This window comes from Rhodofomes roseus (genome assembly GCF_022264815.1).
Source record: "Rhodofomes roseus strain CIRM-BRFM 1785 chromosome Unknown C8Q71scaffold_33, whole genome shotgun sequence".
Taxonomy (NCBI): Eukaryota; Fungi; Basidiomycota; class Agaricomycetes; order Polyporales; family Fomitopsidaceae; genus Rhodofomes; species Rhodofomes roseus.
The window spans coordinates 361,407-380,363 of record NW_025952989.1 but is presented as its reverse complement, the minus strand read 5'-3'; the positions used below and the strand labels follow the sequence as shown (position 1 = coordinate 380,363).

Sequence of the window (18,957 nt, the reverse complement as noted above, 5' to 3'; positions counted from 1 at the left end):
GACACGGTCACAAGAGCGTGATTATTAGCGCGCTCCCGCACGCGCTCCTTGCGAGGCTGCGCCACCTTACCAGCGACCACGACCTAACAGTTGTGCCCCCTCCATTCCGTACAAACTACGCCTTACACTTTCATAGGCTATCGACGTCTCGAACTGAAGTCCGGCGATGCGACCAGAATTGCTGTTCGGCCTAAGCGTCGCACTCAGTGCACACTGGCAGGCAGCTGCGCTGAAGTTCCCGTTCAACATCCCCTTCCTCTCGAACAACGACCAAGCTCCTCTCATCGACGTCAACACCCTTCTCCCAGAATCTACCCCACCGAATCGCATTGCCATTGTTGGAGCGGGGGCGGCTGGGTCCTCGGCGGCCTTCTGGATCGCAAAGGCGAAGGAGCGGTTCGGACTCGACGTTGAAGTCGATGTGTATGAGAAGAATGACTACATAGGTGGACGTGCGTATTGCTCTTCACTTGTCGTTTGCTATCATACGTAGTCTGACCCGGTTCTTGCTCAGGAAGCACGGTCGTGTACCCTTACAACAACACAGAATACGACCCCGTCGAGCTGGGCGCGTCAATATTCGTAGAGATTAACCGCAACATGTGGCGAGCTACGGAGGAGTTTGGCCTGGAACGGATTGGCTTTGGAGACGAGAACAACGTCATGGGGATCTGGGATGGCCAGGAGTTTGTGTTAACGGTGCGTACTATTCGTCATAGGCTGCGAGTGGATGCCGGTGTTCGGAAATGTGTCGCACGTATATTCGCCGGCATCGTAGGTTCAGCACTGCGCCCTCAATGGCGTCGGGGACTCCTAGCGAGCTGTCGTGGGCAGCCAAGCCTCTCTCACGACCAGTGACCTAGTTTCTGAGCAGGAACTGAGGCAATTAAATCATGGCAGTCGAGGGCCGTCCGTCATGCTACGGGCAATGAGGAGGAGGACATTTGTATCGTTGCGTGACTGTTCAGGATTATTTGCTCATTCTACGGAAGGGAGTCCTCCCGAAACCTGCTCACTAACTCATGTACACTACCTCTAGACTGGCGGCGGCAGCTTCCTGGGCAGCTGGATGGACACACTCAAGGTCATCTGGCGGTACGGAATCTCCGCTCCCCGGCGGACGCAAGCCGTCGTGAAGTCCATGGCCACACAGTTCCTCACGCTCTACGCGCCCACCACGCCGCGCTTCGCCAACATCACCACGCTCGCGTCGAGCCTCGGGTGGACGCCCGTCGTCGCGAGCACCGCCGCGGAGTACTTCGACACGCAGGGCATCAGCCGGCTCTTCACGCGCGAGCTCGTCGATGCCGCGACGCGCGTGAACTACGGGCAGGACGTCGACGCGCTGCACGCGCTCGAGGGCATGTGCTCGCTCGCGGCGGAGAACGCGGCGAGCGTCAAGGGCGGGAACTTCCAGGTGTTTGAACAGTTCCTCCAGCGGAGCAACGCGACCGTGCACCTGAAGACGGAGGTGACGAGCCTCATCCAGGACGCTGCGAGCGGCGCGTGGCTCGTCGGCACGGGCGGGACGACGCGCCCCCGGGCGTACCGCGGCGTCGTCCTCGCCGCCCCGTTCTACAGCACCGCGATCGAGGTGTCCCCGCCCGCGCTTCTCACGCCCGTGCCGGAACAGCCGTACGTCCATCTGCACGTCACGCTCCTCAGCACGACTGCGCGCACACCGAGCGCGGCGTACTTCGGGTTGGGCAGCGGGGTCGCGCCGACGGAGGTGCTGACGACGCACAACCGCGTGCGGGAAGGCCTCGGCGAGGAGCCGGAGTTCAACTCGATGACCTACCACGGGAAGCTCAGGAAGGCGGACGGCGCGCCGGCCGAGCGCGACGAGTGGGTCGTGAAGATCTTCTCGAAGGCGCGCGTGGAGGACGCGTGGCTGGAAAACATGTTCGGTGCGGGGAACGTAGGCTGGGTTCTGAGGAAAGAGGTGAGCACTCTCATTGGTCGCCGTGCGTCTGGCTGACCGTAACTTTTCTTGCAGTGGGATGCATATCCCGTGCTTCCCCCGACAGTTTCTTTCCCGCCCATTAAACTCGCCAAGGGACTGTACTACGTCAACGCCTTCGAGCCGTAAGCGCCTTGCCTTGCATCGCTACCTTGACCTGGACTCATACTCCCCTCGACAGCTTCATCTCTACCATGGAGACCGAGACGATCGCCTCGCGCAACGTCGTGGACCTCTTGTTGCATGACGAATGGAACGCGGGCATCTGCCCGGCAGCCGTCGAGGGCGACGAAGAGGCTACCGCCGAAAAAGCGAAAGACGACAAGTTCGTACTTGGGTGGGACTGTTAGGCGACGGGGCTATCCAAGGATTATCTGCTGTGTTCGTTCGCTATGCGATGCTATCTATCCGGATTGGGTTGTATACTATGACATGCTTATGTTCTATTGCGACCTTGACGCTTTGTTACGCACGACTGGGCGCGTGGGACTCTAAAAGGAAGCCACGATGCCCATACAACTCGCGTTGAGTACTTGAGTTAGTACAGTTATGAGTAGCGAGGACCTCGAGGAGGTTAACCTTCCAAGTCACCTGACTCCGGTCTCTCCACTGTGGCCAATCAGAATGAACTCGAAAAAAGGATGGGCATTCACAGCAGGAGCGACATACAACTAGAGACTCCTGCCCCTGGTACCGTATATGTACCGGCCCCGACTCTTCGCCCGCATCTTGCGTCATTCGACGGTATTCATTAACCCCCCACACCCTCCCAGTCATACAGTAATGAAACGAGTCCGAACCATTCACAGTAAGTGGCGAAAGGTCCACATCGGCCTCCACGCGCATGCCTGAGGCTAGGCAGTCAGCGGCACAGTGTCCTCGAGCGCGGTAGGGTTCTTCCAAGGGCTTGGGTATATGCCGAGACAGACCCTCATCGCCCGCAACGAAGGGCCACAGCGATTCTATCCTGACCTGTCGCGAGGATGAGGATGAGCAGCGCACGACGGGGCTATAAAGACTCACGATGTGCCGGGTCCAGGAATAGACATAGACCTGGGGAAACATCCTCGCCCGCTCGCTTCTTTCACCCGCCACCGCTACAGATCCCCATGTATGCCCAGCACGTCGAACGGCCGCGACGCGTTGATCTCGCCCCAGGGCACGAGGTAGCTCTTGAGGGCGGTGGGCACGCGGAGCTCGCTCCCGAGGAGGTAGTACAGCGCACGGCCGCACACGTAGCGGACGTGCTGCGGGAAGTAGAGGTACCCGGTTGTCGCGAACAGCCCGAGCAGCAGACAGCCCATGCACACTGCCAACGCACGGCGGGTCAGCGGGGGTCAGGGAAGCGAAGAGGGCACGCACCAACGACGACCTTCTCCCAGGGCTGCATCATGGAGAGCGCGAAGGTGGTCTCGATCCAGATGCGGCGGCGCCAGAGGAAGACGGCGAGCTTGCCGCGCGGCGCGCGGTAGGGCATCTGGAGGCGGAAGAGGACGTCCCAGGTGCTCGGCTCGCGCTGCCACTCGGCGTAGGACATGGCGGTGTGCGGTGTTGTCGGCGTCGGGGAGGACGGGGCGCGGCGGGGGCGGGAGGAGATGCGCAGCGAGGGTCGCTGGGAGTTGAGGCCCATGGTGAGGTAGCTGCTGGGCTCGACGTCGGGGCTGGTGGGCGCGTCGAACGCGTCGGCGGGCGCAAAGTCGAAGTCGGTGAAGGGCACGGGGGATTTGGCGTGCTTGCGTGCCATGTTGGGGTCGGGGAGGATGGAGGATGGAGGACAGAGGACAGGAGAGGGTCGGTGGGGGGTCGGTCGTCGCGGGGGCGGGATCAGTCGTATTTTGTATGTGGAGCGTTCCTCGCGGTAGTCGGTTCGCTTGGCAAGATCGCGATCGGCTGCCTCTGTTTATGCGGCCGCGGACAACGCACTGGCAGGCGACGAGGAGGACAGGGGCGGCGGCGCAGCAGGAGGAGGAGGAGGAGGAGGAGGGCGGGGCGAGTGCTCATATGTATACATTGTCGGATAGGAACGCGAAACCGGTAGCCTATGGGATGGGGGCGTCCCTGTGCAACGCACGCGCTGCGGAATCACCCAAAATTAATTGGGTTGTAGCAGGGGCGCAGGGGAATATCAGTATGTAGCGGAAAACGACACCAGAAGGTTGCCAGACTTTGCCAGAAGGGCATCTCTCAGTACGCCATGGGGATGCTCCTGTAGTACTGCCATTTTCCACACAGCGGTGAAGTCTTGCACTTCTCAGCGTTCTCCATCCTCAACATTAACGTTCTAACTCTGATAGCGCATGCACTGTGGGAGTTCTACTATATCGGGCCGGGATCTCGGCCACCTGCGGTACTCGGTCATTGCACCCTCACTCTACGACAGCTGCTCTTATGGACTGGAAATAAATACAAGCACATTTATATACATCTCTTCAATGCCTGTGCACGTTTTGAAGCCACCATGTTGAGACCCGGGTTCAGAAAAAATCAATCAATGAGATGATGTCCATTTTTGGTAAGCTGTGGCTGAGTCTCCCGGACCCCTTGTCTATAACTGCGCACCTCACTCGAATCTTATGCCTAGCACCCAAAACAGAGTCTCAAATGCATCTTTGAATATTTCTATAGGATTACAGACCATGAGGATGGGTCCCGGCGATGTACGGAGCTGATGTCGATAGCATGGCCGACATCCTAGTCGGTCCGGTTCACCCTACCCTCTTCACGGAAACAACGCACAGATATCTACTGAGTGAATCCAAATTTTTTCTGATATTTTTATCATGTTCCTGAGATGTTTTAACATCATCCTATACATTGATTGGGGTCAGTGCGGTGAACATACAGTGGAGAGGGCTCGTCGAGTGCTAAGGTGGCCGAGATCCCGGCCCGATATAGTATACGGTCATGAACCACCGCAGCGCTGAAGCTACAGAGGTCATGTCCTGTTGTCATCCGACGTACCGTGCGGGAGCGCGAGCATTCAGGCGATGCCTGAACACATTGAACAGGTCGCGAAACATTTCTGCCATCAGATTCATAGGGCTGAGCCTGGTCGGTCGTCGGAATTGACAACACTTCGGAGAAATTTTTGCGTTGACCGTCAGTGTGTACATCATGATTCACTACTTATGCTGATGATGCAATTCTCACACATTTACTTAACTATCTCGCCCGCTACCCATCAGATCGTCTCGGAGTTTGCACTGGTAGATGCTTGAGGATTAAGACTACCTTGCATGGTTCTACAGATCTTCTCCGGAAGGATGAGAGGGATACCGAGAGCAAACAAGAAGCGGTGCCGTAATGCAACTTTCCGACGGTCAGCCACGGTTCTAATCCCACAGGGGTCATGCCGAACGTTGCCGTCTGTGGCTGATGTGGTACGGTTCCTGAGTACAGAAACATTAATGTCATGAAACATGCAATCGAAGAGGCACTGCACTAACCACTCATCCTGCACAACATGCCAAAAACACGCGTACAGGAATTTGCCGGAGGGCCACAACAAGGCAGAACACTTCGGAAGATGCTAAGGGCGCGATCACACACCTCAGATCAGAAGATATTGAGAATGTGACAGAAAGATGGTCATACCAATACCATTGATACTAGTGGCTCACAGCGGAAGCCCGCAGGAGCGGAAGTCAGTGGAGGAGGCTTGGAAGTTGCACCAGTGCCAACTTTGCTTGGAGGGACGGACAGCGCAAGTTGAGTGGTTGCATCACTGTCGCGGGTTGCATTGCGGGGCCGCTGATGGTACGGCCGGGAATAGCGCTCCGAATAGCACTCAGTCGGCGGGGGATGTGTCGTGAGTGCGACCGGAACGCAGCTATCCAGGAACAATAAATTACCATACAGAATCCAGGTCATATACACACATCGCAAGTGCCCAGAAAACAAGAAGCTGTGCGCGTGCGATGCATGAGCGCGACGCCGAACGCACAGAAGCTCCGCACTCACCTATACCCATAACTTAACATACGGCGAGATCCCCGCAAGACCCTCTAGAAGCATCGCGTCCTCCCCGCACCCCGTCCCGCATCAGACCCGCGTCACAGCTCGCCCGTGAGGTTCCGCGCCGCCCACCCTGCGACGTGGCCGTCCGCGCTCGGGTCTGGCTCCTGCCCCAGGAGATAGTACGTCGCGCGCTGGGTGGCATACACGGCCGACTGGGGCGCGTACTTGTACAGGCCGGTCATGGCGAATATCGCGATCGAGTACAGGATGACGACTGCACGAACCGGGAGTCAGTCTCACCGCACCGGCACGAGACGCGCCAGCAGATCTGAAGACGGATGGGCGACTCACTCATCAGGATCTTCTCCCAGGTCTCGAGCAGGCAGAGGCCGATCGTGGTCTCGAAGAGCATGCGCTTGCGCCAGATGAACGCGCCGAAGGGGCTCGTCGGCGGGCGGTACGGGATCGTGATGCCGAAGATGGCGGCGAGCGTCGTCGGCTTGCGCTTCCACGTCTCGGGCGACATGGCCGGTGTCGATTTTGAGGAGTGCATGGTCAGTGAATTGGGGCTTGCGAGACGAACGGGGCTGTGCACAGGATACGGAGACTTTGTCGTGTCGATTCGTTACCAAGGGCAGATGGCAGGGTACGTCAAGAAGCAATAGCACAGCGAGAGTACGGTGGATGTGCTCCCACCGGGGACGAGGACGAGGATATTAATAAGGAGGATGAGAAAGACGCAAACGCGGACACCGCCCACGGTGCTCGGGTCGGCGATATCCGACGTACGCAGCCACGGTCACCGTCAGTCACCGTCCAGCCCAAGTCCAGCCACCTCGCGACGCACCGGCGCTGGGCGGATGTTCTGCTTGCCTGGGTTTGCAATTCCCACTACTTCAGGCTCGGTGTTGGACAAGGAACACTGCGTTTAGTGTCGCGAGAGTGGGTATACACTCCGAGTCGGGTCATGAATTTCTTCGCGAACAGCTAGTGGAGATGCGGCTGGGACTCCTTGCAGAAACCAGCTTTCCAGGAGTAGAAGCAGACCAGGATGTACAGCCATGTGCATGAGTTTGGAGAAGCAGCCGTTGGACGCTGTTGGACGTCGCGCGAGGGGTCAATGTCGTCGACCTCCGGAGTCCGGACCGTAAGAGGAGGTCGATAGTCACGTGCACCATGTCGGACTTAGGACTACCCTGGAGGCTGCCAGTTGCATGTAGCGGCCGCCCATCCTTCTACTCCTCCTTTTCCTCGTCCTAAGTACACAATCAATGTCCACTTTAGCCTTGTAAACATTGAAATTTCTCCGCGAATCCAACGTGCGCATTTTCATCGAAGCACAATATGCCCCGCGTTACACCGGCATTCGAAATAATTGTAGGGAGTCTAGTAAGGATTTCACTCGGTACGGAGAGGTACCACGACCCTATCGCGCATCTCAAGGAGAACGACTTTCGTTCTGTCAGGTAAGCTCAATATCGTCTGCCATGCGGAAGCAGCGCTGAGCCTCGCACTGTCAGCGTGCAGGCTCCACCGTTCTAGGTGCGCTTGTCAAGATAGGTACTAAGGTAGGATTATGGTTCGATGGCGTGGAGGAATCCTGAGCGCTGCTGAGCTTTCGTTTGTTCCCCCTGCTCTCTGCTTATCTCCATCCTCCCATAATCACGCTAACTGCACTCACTGGCATACGACTACGCCATGGACACACCCGACGTACGCACTGGCATCCTTCACTGCTGCAGAGGAAATACTGACCGCTGATGCTTCCTACGTGGACTACATAGGAACCCTCGGCACATGGCTCCGCTTCGCCAGTCAAGAGTAACGGGAAACATATAGTAGCCTCCGGCCCCAACGCGACGACCCCAACTGCTGTAGGTTTACCGAATGTCGGAGTTCAGGGTGAAAGCTCGCCGGTGAGTACATACAACAACCAGATGTCGCTTCTGCTCATCTATATGCACAGTCGTCGAACACGGCGGGTACGAATGGTGCAGGAACATCGCCCTCGCCGGGTGAAGCTATGCCCAACTCTTTGGCCGGGGCAAGCGCAAGCGTGGTTCGTCGCGGTATCATACTTGAGTTGTTGCAATCTGACCGGCGTGAGAAGGAGTCGGATGGGAAGCCTATCGAAACGGAAGTTTCGATGGCGACTGACAAGCTAGAGACGAAGACGAAAGCACAGCAGGAGATGGAAGATCTTCTCTCCAACCTCCTCGAGAAGTTCACGGCGCCGCGGGAGCCTCGACTGGACGAAGATGCGTGGGCGAAACTGGCGGATGAAGTCTGGACGTATGAGAATGACCGCGTGAAGCGATGGCGCAGCGAGACCAGCACTCTCCTCATCTTCGTAAGTCCCGTTTCGCAATGTCGGCGACCACGAGAGGCGACTAGAGCTAACGCAAGCGCAGGCGGGTTTGTTATCCGCGGTCATCGCAGCATTCGTCAGCCAGTACTACGCCGTCCTCGCGCCACGACCCAACTTCAATACGGCCATCCTCGAGCGCATCTCTGCGCAGCTGGACAGTATGACCACTGATTCCTTCGTCGCGATCGCGGATTCCTCGGGTTCGGCGCTCACTGCCGGCTCACTCGCCGACTCTTCATTGACAGGCTTACCCTCACCACCCGCCGCACCTCGCTGGATCGCTACTCTGTGGTTCATGTCCCTAGTCATCAGCCTCGGCGTGGCGTCCGTCGCCCTCGCTGTCAACCAGTGGTTGAACTTCCGCGCAGAACCAGCCGAGTTCCGAAGCACAGCCGAGAAACTCTGGACGTGGCACCTCCGTCGGGACGCGCTCAACAAGCGGAAGGTCGAACTCATCGTGAGCCTCCTTCCCTGTTTGCTGCAGGTCGCCCTTGTCTTCTTCCTGATAGGCATCGCGGGCTACTTGATGGTCTGCGGAGCCGACATCGCTGCCTGGTCCCCGTCGGCCTCTTGTTTCTCTTCCTTCTTCCCTCCTCCCTGAGCCGCTCAGCTAAGAGCACAAGGTAGAATCAGCAGGGTTGACATACGACGTGATGTACGGGGATGACTGGTATGGAGTGCATGGCCTACGTCGGTGGCACGTTCGCCAGTGTAACCAGAAAACATGCTGCATCTCACAAAGCTTTGTGTGCGGTCCTTTCAGTAGAGTCTACGCGTTCCTGACCAAAGAGAGATGTCATTCGCCGCCCATTCGCTGACGTTCGTCATCTGTCATTCTTGATCGTGTTCACAAGGCCGATTTTTCCGTCGGCGGTCACTACAAAATACCATATCGCATCCTGTCTGGGTATGCTGGCTGACGTGGACATCCAGGGAGCAAGCCGTTCGCATGGCGGACAGTCTGTCCTGCCACTGTAGGCTACAGCCTACGAGTTGAGGTGTGGATGATCATGAAGGTGCGTGTAGTATCCTCATGCTGTCGGATGGTCAACGATACTGATCAAGATGGACGATACATAGGTCTCCCCGTGTTGCTGCGTGTGCCACAGTAGGCTCGTGACCAGCCGTTCTTTCGAACTCCGCAAGCTCGTTCGCAGAACGGCTGGTACAATTGGGCGCCCTTTTGGGGGGGTCCCGTATATGGTAAGTTGTGACTTGGGACTTAGAGAAATCGCGTGCATCTCACCCTGGGACACAGTGGGTGCACTGCCTAGCATCGGGTAGCTCGACTCTCGACGTAAAACAGCACTATATTGAATGTCTCTGAGCTTGCTTTGTTACATCCTACATATGCCTGACCAATGGAACACCCCGGTACAACACGCGAGGAGCCATACCATCTACGGCAGCCGCCATAAGTTGGGTGTCCGCGAGGGACTCGAACGATCCCCAGAAGGACTTGTACGACGCTCCGCCTGACACGCTAGCGAACTGACCTTGAGCAGACTCGGAGCGTATGTTCGCGCTTGATGCCGAGCCGATGGAATGGAGCTCGGCGGTCCGGGTGCATTGCGTGTCGTCGCGAGCACGTTTCGCTGGTCGCGCAGCGGCTGGGCCCGCCTGTGAGTGTTCCTCGTCTGATACAGCTGGCCGTTTGCCACCGGTGGATCGATGAGAGTCGCGGGAACCACTGGCATGTGGAACGTCGACTCGGATGTCGGACTCAGGTGGCAGTGTGCCTTGGTGGGAGAGACGGAGACCGGTGACAGTAGGGACGTGGGTGCTTCGACTGGAACAGTGTTGGACGTTTGCGAGGTGAGTGCTTGGGCCTGAGCCATGGGCGATGTTTGCGGAGGAGGTGCCTCGAGCTGGGCCGTGGGCGACGGTTGGGCCACGACGCTTGCCGGCTATCATGGTATGCAACGGAGACAAGCAGGCCACGTACTATGCGCTTGGTCTTCGCTGCTCGCGCGGTGACCCCGGGGCGCGTTTGATTGAGTATTTTGAGGTGGCATGTGTCACAGCATGCTCCCGTGGTGGCTGTGTATGCGTGAGCTGAGACTCGGAATCACCGAAGCGAGAAGGCGGTACTCACCTGTGAATGGGCTCTCAAATACAAGACACCTCGGCAGCAACTGGTACTCTGCACAAAGGTCAGGATCCTCTCCTCGAAACACACACCGTCAAACCTCACATGCGAGATCTGGGAGTTTCGACGGTCGCTTGCCGAGGACCGCATCTACGGGACTCGGCTGGGACGTACTATTATTGACAGCGACAAAGACTCGGATGTTGTCCCAAACATTGTCGCGGCCGGTTTCTTGCAGCTTGCGGGCTCGCTGAGCAAGCACAACAACTTGAAGATGATGATTCGGCCCAGGAAGTGCTGCAGGAGAACCGTGACATCACCTCTTGTCAGCGTCGCTATGTACTCTGGGCCCAGCACGCGATCAGGTCACCGCACCGCCCGACACTGCACAAGACCGCCGGAGCGAACGGACGGGATCCACATCGGAGCCATCAAACGCTGACGCAGTCAATACAACGGCAGGTCACGCAACGGAAGAAATGGCTCCTTCGCAGGGGCTATCCGATGACGACTACTAGTCGGATAGAAAAGAGACGGCGGGAGACTGGAGTCGGGAGAATTGGCTCAATGAGCATGAGCAGTTGTAAGAGGGATCAGGATGATGTGAATACATACCTTGGTTGAGGCTGCTTACGGCCACTGAGACTCGCAACTGCAACACATTGACCACCGCCCTCTATAGTGGCGAGCGCAATGCGCGCGATTTCTCTAAGTGTCGTTTCTCACGGGGTACCAAATGCGGCAGCGCGTTAGGGACCCCCCAAAACGCCTTCCAATTGTCCCAGTCGTTAGAGAGGTGCTCGCCCATTCAAACTCCGCCAAAGCGAGCACGTGCTCTCTAACGTGACTGGTTTACGAGTCTAGGTTTGTCCTCGTACTACTGAGCCACCTCGGGACTATCCCTCATGCTACGCCAACGGTTGCCTCCCTTGAACGTCCATGTTCACGAACTCATATAGGGTGTATCAGTATCGCGTGGTACTGACTGGCGAAACCTCCGCCATGCACTTACTCAAGAACGAGTAGGCAGGCGATGCAGTGGTCGGAACGGCGGTAGCTTGGGGACAGAGGTCGTGTTTTCTGACTCTTAGCTATGTGCTAGCAAACGGATCATGATTGAGGTTCTGTACGTGGCGTCACAACGAGAAAGACAGAATGCACCAGCTCGTGTTCGAGGCCGTATGCGCCTCTTGCCTAATATTTCGTTTGTGAGCCATCGCGGCGTATCCGTCCTTGTTGAGGTTCTCGTGCGTTATGCGCGGCCGTATCTAAGGACTCATACATCTAGACGCACCTCAATATCGGCGTTCTTTGGCGGTTTTCAGTGCTACGTCCCTACGGGAGAATATGGGCGCATATAGGCTATTCTTGTCACGCATCTGTCGTCGTACCCGGTATGCCTGGTGGAAGCGCCAGTCACGGTGAGACGTGTCCGTCAGCCCTGAAGTGAATGCGCACCGAGGTCAACGCAGTCGCATGAGTGGCTCGAATCGAGGTGTGTCGTCCGCGCGTTTGTAGTCCTCGATGAACGTCTGATAGCGTGAACAGTACTAGTCAGTATAAAGTTGCTTATTGCAGCCGTTGTCTGGCCTGCAGCTGGACGAGCAGCCGCAGACATCGAGTGTGAATTGAGTGTGAACGACGACGACGACGACGACGAGGCGGAGGAGGCGGAGGAGGGATCGGGGTCCACTAGTACTTACCGGTTACCGCAGTCGGTCGACTTGACTGAACGGATTTCCTCCTCCTCCTCCTCCTCCTCCTTCTGGCGGCAAGTCCGAGTCGGTCGATAGCCACGTGCACCGTCTCGATGACGCGGGTAAGGCCAGCGTCCTGCCCGCGCTGGGCGGATATATATTCTCGGGTCTCTCTGTGAACCGTGCTTACCTGGGTCTGCGTTTCCCATTACTTCAGAGGCACATTGCGTATAGTATCGAGAGTGGGTGCCATACCTCGGGGAACCTGAGTCACAGTGACACTCCGAGTTCGGGGCACGAACTTCCTCGCGAACAGCTGGAGATGCGGTCGGGACACCTTGAAGAAACGAGCTTTCGAGGAGTAGAAGCAGACCAGTATGTGGAACCATGTCTATGAGCTTGGACAAGCAGCCGTTGGGTGCTGTGGCACAGTGTGGGACGTCGCGCGAGGATTACGGTCAATGTCGACCTCGGTCTAAGGTCTTCGCGTCGGTCGGTCGTCACGTGCACCATATCGGACTACTGTCCACTGCTGGTCCACGCCGCACTGGCACAGTCCAGTGGGACCACTGACAGTGTCCTGCTCTGCGCAGTGTCCCTGGCAGTACGCACTCTCAGCAGTCTACTTGCTTGCGGTAATATTGGCTTCTGAGTCCTCAAGCACGATCATACTACTGTCGCCCAATGTCACCATACATGACATCAAGAGGACAAGGAGGCGGCCGGACGCTGCTAGCCTGAGCAAGCACGAAAAACTTCGCGTCGAGTAAGGGCAACTCGCTCTCCAGTTCATTCAATCCACCCGCTCAGCTGCGTCGACTCAGAATTGCCCCAATCTCCTCACTATCGAATCGAAAGACGCGTCTAATGGCCGCCTCAGTTGTCCTATGTATGCTGTCTCGCTTCGATACGAGACATCGGGTGCCATGCGTACGCTGTCTCCGTGACGAGGGCCTGACATCTAGAGGTGGCCAAAGTGATAAGCATACAACACCGGGTCTGAGGTGCGCATACATTCGTGAATCTTCTGAGCCGATCAACTGAGCACGCAGGGTAAAAAGAATCAACAGGGGGTCGACATACGACGTGATGACCGGTAGTAGTAGTTGGTACGGCGTGCATACGTCCTCTATTATGGTCCCCGTCGGCGGTACGTTTTATGTCTGACAAGCTTGAAGAACCTCACGCATCTTCTCACACATATCCCTCGACACTACGTACTCCGTATTGTCGTCGGAAGAGAGATGACGCTCACCGGTCACTTGCCTTCGTCCGTCACCTGCGTCATTCTCGGGAATGTTCACAAGGCGAGCATCTATGTCGGGGGATGGACTAGATGATCTAGCGCGTCCTGTCTGAGCATGCCGACACTTGCGACAGCCCGCTTGCATGTCGTGACAGAGAGTCTCTCCTGGAGGCTACGCGCAGAGGAGGTGCGGACGATCACGAAGGCGCGTGTAAATCTTCATGCTGTCGGATGGTGGAGAAGACTGAGCCGATACATAGATGTCCGATAATGATGCGCATCCGCAATAGTTCTGCCTTCGCTCTCGATGGGCAACGTCTGGCTGTCGGCCTGACGAGGATCACAGACCAGGTTCGATGTACAATGTCCCTCCGTCCATCCTTCGACACGTGAAGATATCGCAGCGCTATTACACAATCTAGGGACGGTACCTTCCCTCCAATCATGTAATGTTCCGCGGTCCAGATACACGCCAGTTCGGCGCTCGGCACCGTCATTCCACTGCGCGCCGCGAAGTCAATGTGTGTCCTAGCGAAGTTGTCGACGTGCGCCCGGATCCAGTATGCTTCCACTCCGTACGACAGCTTCTCATCGTGCGTGCGGTCGAGCGTCGTTCGCACCCTGAGATACGGGAGATAGTGCGAGCTCGAGTAAGCCATAGAACGCTGTCTTTTGTTCTGTGTCGCCATCCTGCTCTCCGTTCATCTCCATCCCCCTATCCTCACGCTATCTGGATTCACTGGCATACGACTCCGCCATGGACATACCCGACGTACGCACTGGCATCCTTCACTGCTGCAGAGGGAATGCTGACTGCTGATGCTTCCTACCTGGACTACATAGGAACCCTCGGGACATGGCTCCGCTTCGCAAGACAACAGTCCAGGAAAAGAGATAGTGGCCTCTGACCACAACGCGACGACCCCAACTGCCTCAGGTTCACCGAGTGCTGAATCCCAGGGTAACAGCTCGCCGGCGAGTACATAGGACAGCTAAGTGATGCCGCATCTGCTCACCTATATGCACAGTTGTCGAGTGCGGCCGATAGGAACGCTGCAGGAATATCACCCTCGCCGAGTGACGGTATCATCAGATCTTTGGCCTGGGCCAGCGCAAGCGTGGTTCGTTATGGTCTCATACCTGACTCAATTGCAATCTGACCGATATGGTAAGAAGTTGGACGGGAAGCCTATCCTAACGGAAGATTCGACGGTGACTGACAAGCCGGAGACGAAGACGAAATCGCAGCAGGAGATGGAAGATGCCGTCTTTAACGTCCTCGAGAAATTCATGGCGCCGCGGGAGCCACGACAGGACAAAGACGCATGGTCGAAACTGGCGGATGAGGTCTGGACCTATGAGAATGTCCGCGTGAAGCGATGGCGCAACGAGATCAACACACTCCTCGTCTTCGTACGTCTCGTTTCGCACTGTCGATGAACACGAGAGGTGCATAGCTAACGCAACTGCAGGCGGGTCTGTTCTCCGCCGTCCTGACAGCATTCGTGAACCAGTACTACGCCGTTCTCGCGCCACCACCCGACTACAATACGGCGATTCTCGAACGCATGCTATCCTTGCAGCTCGGCAGCACGACTACTGATTCTGTCGTCGCGGTCACGGCTGCCTCGGGTTCGGCGGCACTCGCGGACTCTTCGTTGACAGGCATACCGTCACCACCCGCTGCACCTCGCTGGATCGCTATCCTGTGGTTCGTGTCCCTCGTTCTCAGCCTCGGTGCGGCGTCCGTCGCCCTCGCTGTTAATCAGTGGCTGAATTTCCACGCCGAACAAGCCGGGTTGCGAAGCCCAGCCGAGAAACTCTGGACGTGGCAGCTCCGTCGGGATGCGCTCAACAAGTGGAAGGTCGAGTTCATTGTCAGCCTCCTACCGTGCCTGCTGCAGGTTGCCCTCGTCCTCTTCCTCATCGGGATTGTAGGCTACCTACGGGTGCTCGGAACCGACATCGCCGTGCCTAGTGCGGTGTTCATCGCTACCCTCCTTTTCTTCCTCGCGGCTACCTCCCTACTGCCGGCACTTGTCACGTACAGTCCATACAAATCACCCCAAGCATGGTGGATATGCCAAGCCACCAGGCGTCTGTTCTGGCTGTCCTGTGGGCTTGTCTTCTACCTCATGACAATCCGGCAACAAGTCTTCTTTCACTTCAAGTACGGTTATCCACTTGGTTTCTCCAAGTGGCGGCAGGATCTCGAGCGCCGTGTAAAAGGGCACCTCCAAGGCGTTGTAAACGGAGCCCGTCGACTCAGGCGGCAGTATTTTGCATTTCGTCGGCGGTATCGGCGCTTCCGAATGAACCCCAATAACTGGAACATCCGTCAAACACGTTTTCAGAGGTTGCTGGAGGTGTCCGACTGGCTGGGGCAGGAACAGCTCTGCCTGCTTGGGCCAACTGCGGATCAGTCGGAAGGGCGTCTGTTTGCCGACATTTATTCTATTGCACTCGACACAGACGTCCTCCGCGCAATGGAGGTATGTTTACTCCGGATGCCTGCACAGCTGGCGATCCACAGTGTGGTCCAAGTCGGCGAAGCAAGGTGCAAAGCCTTTTCAAGCAGAGAGCACTTAAAATTACGAGGCTACACATTATCAGACGACTCCTCGCAATACGACAGTCTGGACGAGTCTCTGACCACCCTGATAGGCCGCATGATGCTAGACACATCCTTCCGAGCGGATGGCGGTCGTTACCATTTTTTCGGCCTACCATCAAACCATCGAGTGTTGGCAGGCATTATCCGCGCTATGCCTTTCGCAGATGGAATGGAAATGTGTAGGTCTCTTTATCAGGACTTGGACGCCGAGCGGTACACTGCTCAGGGCAGTGTGAAATTTCGAAGAGCTATTCTGGATATCATACAAAGGGTCTACCTGAATGTCGACTCCTTTACGGAGTTTCCTGATCTTCATGACCCAGAAGACCACCGGCGGGGCATAACCCAGCAACTGACCCCTCAATATGATTTGGAGGACCAGGACACTGGCATATCCATATCCCAGAAAGCGAGAAAGTATGCCCATTGTGCACGGTATGGCGCATTATTATATATGTGCAATCTCCAAGGTGAGCCGGCCATACTACCTTTGTTATTAGTGTCAATCTCAGCAGGTCACAGATTGGGAACGCGTCAAACATACATTTGACATCATATATGCAGGTGGTGACACCGCATCCATCATCCAGATTGTCACGGTCATTCTATGCGTATGCCGGTACTCGAAAAGGAATGATTGGGCCACACCAGCAATACAGTCGACGGAAACGGAGCTTGACGATATGCTCGGACGATTTGAACGGCACTTGGCCTCCCTCAGTCGCACGGAGATGGGCAGAGCTGTGGGACAGCTTTCTCCCGAAGCTATATACAGACTTGACTGGACATTCCAGAATACATGCTCTAGCTCTGAACGGGGGGTTTGGACGATTGGTTGGATAAATCGGCGGAGCTTCCAAGACAAGATGAACTCCGTTTTGCGACGACTACAATGGCTGCTCAAATGCAATACGTGGGTGCCACAAAGGACCGTCCCAGGCTTCTTCATTTCGTTGGATCAGTACGTTGGGGACCAAGTCGGATGGATTCCGTGCAACGAGGACGATCCACCGGATGCCTCCCAGCAGGCGGCTGCTACTTCGGGGCCTCCACGCGGCGAGGATGCCCAGCAGCGCATATCTGGGCCAGGGACGCATGCGCCGGAAAGACGATTCATCCCGCGAGTAGTGTAAGCAGTCACCACCCCTTGCACCGCACTCCACAATAGCTGATCGCACGCCTTACAGCCGTAGAGCATGGCAGGGACTGAAGTGCTCTGCAGGGCGCGAACGAGCTACGAGTGACGTCGAGTCGGGAAGCAATGAGATGTCAACGATCTCACTGCCTACTAATGTGTCCAACCCAAACGACGACACCGCTGGTGCGGGAGACCCTTCCGCTTCTAGTACAACAGTTTCCGAGGCGTTTTCTCTGCCCCCACTAGTAACTGAGCAGCGTCCGCCGATCAACAGCGACTCTCGACCTGACGTGCACGACTCTGGGATCACCTGCGGATCAGTGGAGGCAGGCGCGGATGCGGGAAGAGACGGTTGCAACGGAGGGACGAGCAGGAATGGACCGCCGGGGCCAGACACGGACCAGGACGGAGATTGTCATGACGCGGAGACGAGTGCAGTCGGACCAACAGAGGCACAGGCAGGTCACGGCGATGATCGTAACGAAGACGCGAACGCGAACACACCCGTACGGGCAGAGGCATGCAGGAGCCAGGACGGAGGCAACCTTGATGAAGACGGAGACGAGAATCGAAGTCCTGAAGGAGGCACGGACTGCGGACGACGTACGGGCACCTCAGCCTCAACCGCTTTCCGACGCAGCTGACACGACCAGGGCAGTGGACGATTTGACGGTCGGGGGACCGCAATGCTGATGTGTAAGTGACGTCTTGTCCAACTGGGAACCTCAGTCAGTGCTAATATACGACACAGGATGGCGAGCACAGGCCTCCGATGAACGCACCCATTCGAATACACGATACTTCTTGATCTCGCTCGGCCAGTGTTCCGAATGTCTTCATTTCTTGTTCTCGCACTTGCTCGCGCTGTTCGTAATGTTGTCGCCTATCTATGGTCTCTAGAATCGTTGTTGCGCTGGATTCGCTATGGTGTTGTACTGTACGCGTGCGCGGGCTGACGGAATGTAGCCGCGTACGACATGATGTTGCTCTTCGACCGATAGCTCTTGGTACTTACCTGTCTGGTGTTGCTCTGGTATACATGGTTTCCGCTTGTGGTACGCATGTTTGATTCTCCGTCGGACGAAGTAGCAGAACGACGCGATGGTATCCGACATTTGGAAGGAGTACATCGCTGTGAGCGGTGAAGGATGTTCATTGAAGAGCCGAGTCGGAGTAAGATACGAATGAGAAGCGTCGTCGAGGAGACGCGTGCGCTAGCCCTTGTTCATCCGACTTGCACTTCGACCTCTAGGATCCCATCCCGGCTGTGATCGTACGTCGCGCAAGCAGCCATATACAGAGGTCTGTCACTAAACGTCAATCCACGACTCGACAATGCAAATGATACAATACCTACTCACCTTCAGGGTGGGCCTCGCTGTCCTCCTGTTACTCTCACGTCTTCGGACTGTCCCTGACACTACGCCAACGACTGCCTCTCCTGAAGGTCCATGTTCGCGTACTCAGATAGGATGAGTTTGTCGCGTGGTATTGGACTTTGTCTGAATCAGGAGGCAGGCGATGGTCGGAACGGCGGGGGTAGGTGAGCGGTGTTCCACACAATATCTACTCACATGCACGCGCTGGAAAAGGGACCATATCATCAGGAGTTCTGTACACTGCGTCGGAATATTAGCATCTCAGTAAGTTAGGCGCACCTCTACATGTCCGGACCGTCTCCTGCGCGAGGACATGGGCGCATATATGGCATCCGTGTCATACATGATTGTCGTCGGATACGTACCAAGTAAGTGGACGCAAGCAGTAGTGAGACATTTCCTTCAAGCGTGAAGTGAATGCGGGCCTCAGCCTAAATCAGTCAATGATGCGTGGCTGGTTCAGACTGAGAATGGTTCAGGCTCGTCGCGTTCTGTCCGACGTCGCGACG

At 56.6% G+C, this 18,957-nt stretch overlaps 7 protein-coding genes across 7 annotated transcripts; 4 read left to right on the top strand and 3 right to left on the bottom strand.

Annotated features, from left to right (window-relative positions):
* The first annotated feature begins 61 nt into the window (after nt 1-61).
* On the top strand, nt 62-2,495 carry C8Q71DRAFT_787806 (FAD/NAD(P)-binding domain-containing protein). The gene is made up of 5 exons (XM_047925188.1): nt 62-452; nt 515-699; nt 1,040-1,942; nt 1,997-2,085; nt 2,142-2,495. The coding sequence occupies exons 1-5, from the start codon at nt 167-169 to the stop codon at nt 2,308-2,310; spliced, it is 1,632 nt and encodes a 543-aa protein (XP_047773563.1). The 5' UTR covers nt 62-166; the 3' UTR covers nt 2,311-2,495.
* A 562-nt stretch (nt 2,496-3,057) lies between these two features.
* Nucleotides 3,058-3,497, bottom strand: C8Q71DRAFT_717379 (uncharacterized protein; the record flags this gene model as incomplete). Its single annotated transcript, XM_047921163.1, has 2 exons — nt 3,058-3,269; nt 3,323-3,497. The coding sequence occupies 2 exons, from the start codon at nt 3,495-3,497 to the stop codon at nt 3,058-3,060; spliced, it is 387 nt and encodes a 128-aa protein (XP_047773562.1).
* A 1,521-nt stretch (nt 3,498-5,018) lies between these two features.
* Nucleotides 5,019-5,921, bottom strand: C8Q71DRAFT_382419 (uncharacterized protein). Its single transcript, XM_047918209.1, has 3 exons — nt 5,555-5,921; nt 5,407-5,489; nt 5,019-5,349 (listed from the first exon to the last, which is right to left on the bottom strand). Exons 1-3 carry the CDS (start codon nt 5,828-5,830, stop codon nt 5,142-5,144), a joined length of 567 nt encoding a protein of 188 aa, XP_047773561.1. The 5' UTR covers nt 5,831-5,921; the 3' UTR covers nt 5,019-5,141.
* A 91-nt stretch (nt 5,922-6,012) lies between these two features.
* On the bottom strand, nt 6,013-6,443 carry C8Q71DRAFT_717316 (uncharacterized protein; the record flags this gene model as incomplete). Its single annotated transcript, XM_047921158.1, has 2 exons — nt 6,013-6,191; nt 6,269-6,443. The coding sequence occupies 2 exons, from the start codon at nt 6,441-6,443 to the stop codon at nt 6,013-6,015; spliced, it is 354 nt and encodes a 117-aa protein (XP_047773560.1).
* Nucleotides 6,444-8,108: 1,665 nt separating this feature from the next.
* C8Q71DRAFT_717173 (uncharacterized protein) lies at nt 8,109-8,886 on the top strand (the record flags this gene model as incomplete). The annotated part of the gene is made up of 2 exons (XM_047921145.1): nt 8,109-8,267; nt 8,329-8,886. 2 exons carry the CDS (start codon nt 8,109-8,111, stop codon nt 8,884-8,886), a joined length of 717 nt encoding a protein of 238 aa, XP_047773559.1.
* A 783-nt stretch (nt 8,887-9,669) lies between these two features.
* Nucleotides 9,670-11,112, top strand: C8Q71DRAFT_787779 (uncharacterized protein). The gene is made up of 3 exons (XM_047925187.1): nt 9,670-10,325; nt 10,381-10,937; nt 10,990-11,112. The coding sequence occupies exons 1-2, from the start codon at nt 10,129-10,131 to the stop codon at nt 10,814-10,816; spliced, it is 633 nt and encodes a 210-aa protein (XP_047773558.1). The 5' UTR covers nt 9,670-10,128; the 3' UTR covers nt 10,817-10,937; nt 10,990-11,112.
* A 2,572-nt stretch (nt 11,113-13,684) lies between these two features.
* Nucleotides 13,685-17,867, top strand: C8Q71DRAFT_382093 (uncharacterized protein). Its single transcript, XM_047918207.1, has 8 exons — nt 13,685-14,089; nt 14,161-14,292; nt 14,346-14,438; nt 14,491-14,730; nt 14,790-16,401; nt 16,454-17,060; nt 17,119-17,765; nt 17,821-17,867. Exons 1-7 carry the CDS (start codon nt 14,075-14,077, stop codon nt 17,711-17,713), a joined length of 3,294 nt encoding a protein of 1,097 aa, XP_047773557.1. The 5' UTR covers nt 13,685-14,074; the 3' UTR covers nt 17,714-17,765; nt 17,821-17,867.
* Nucleotides 17,868-18,957: the final 1,090 nt, after the last annotated feature.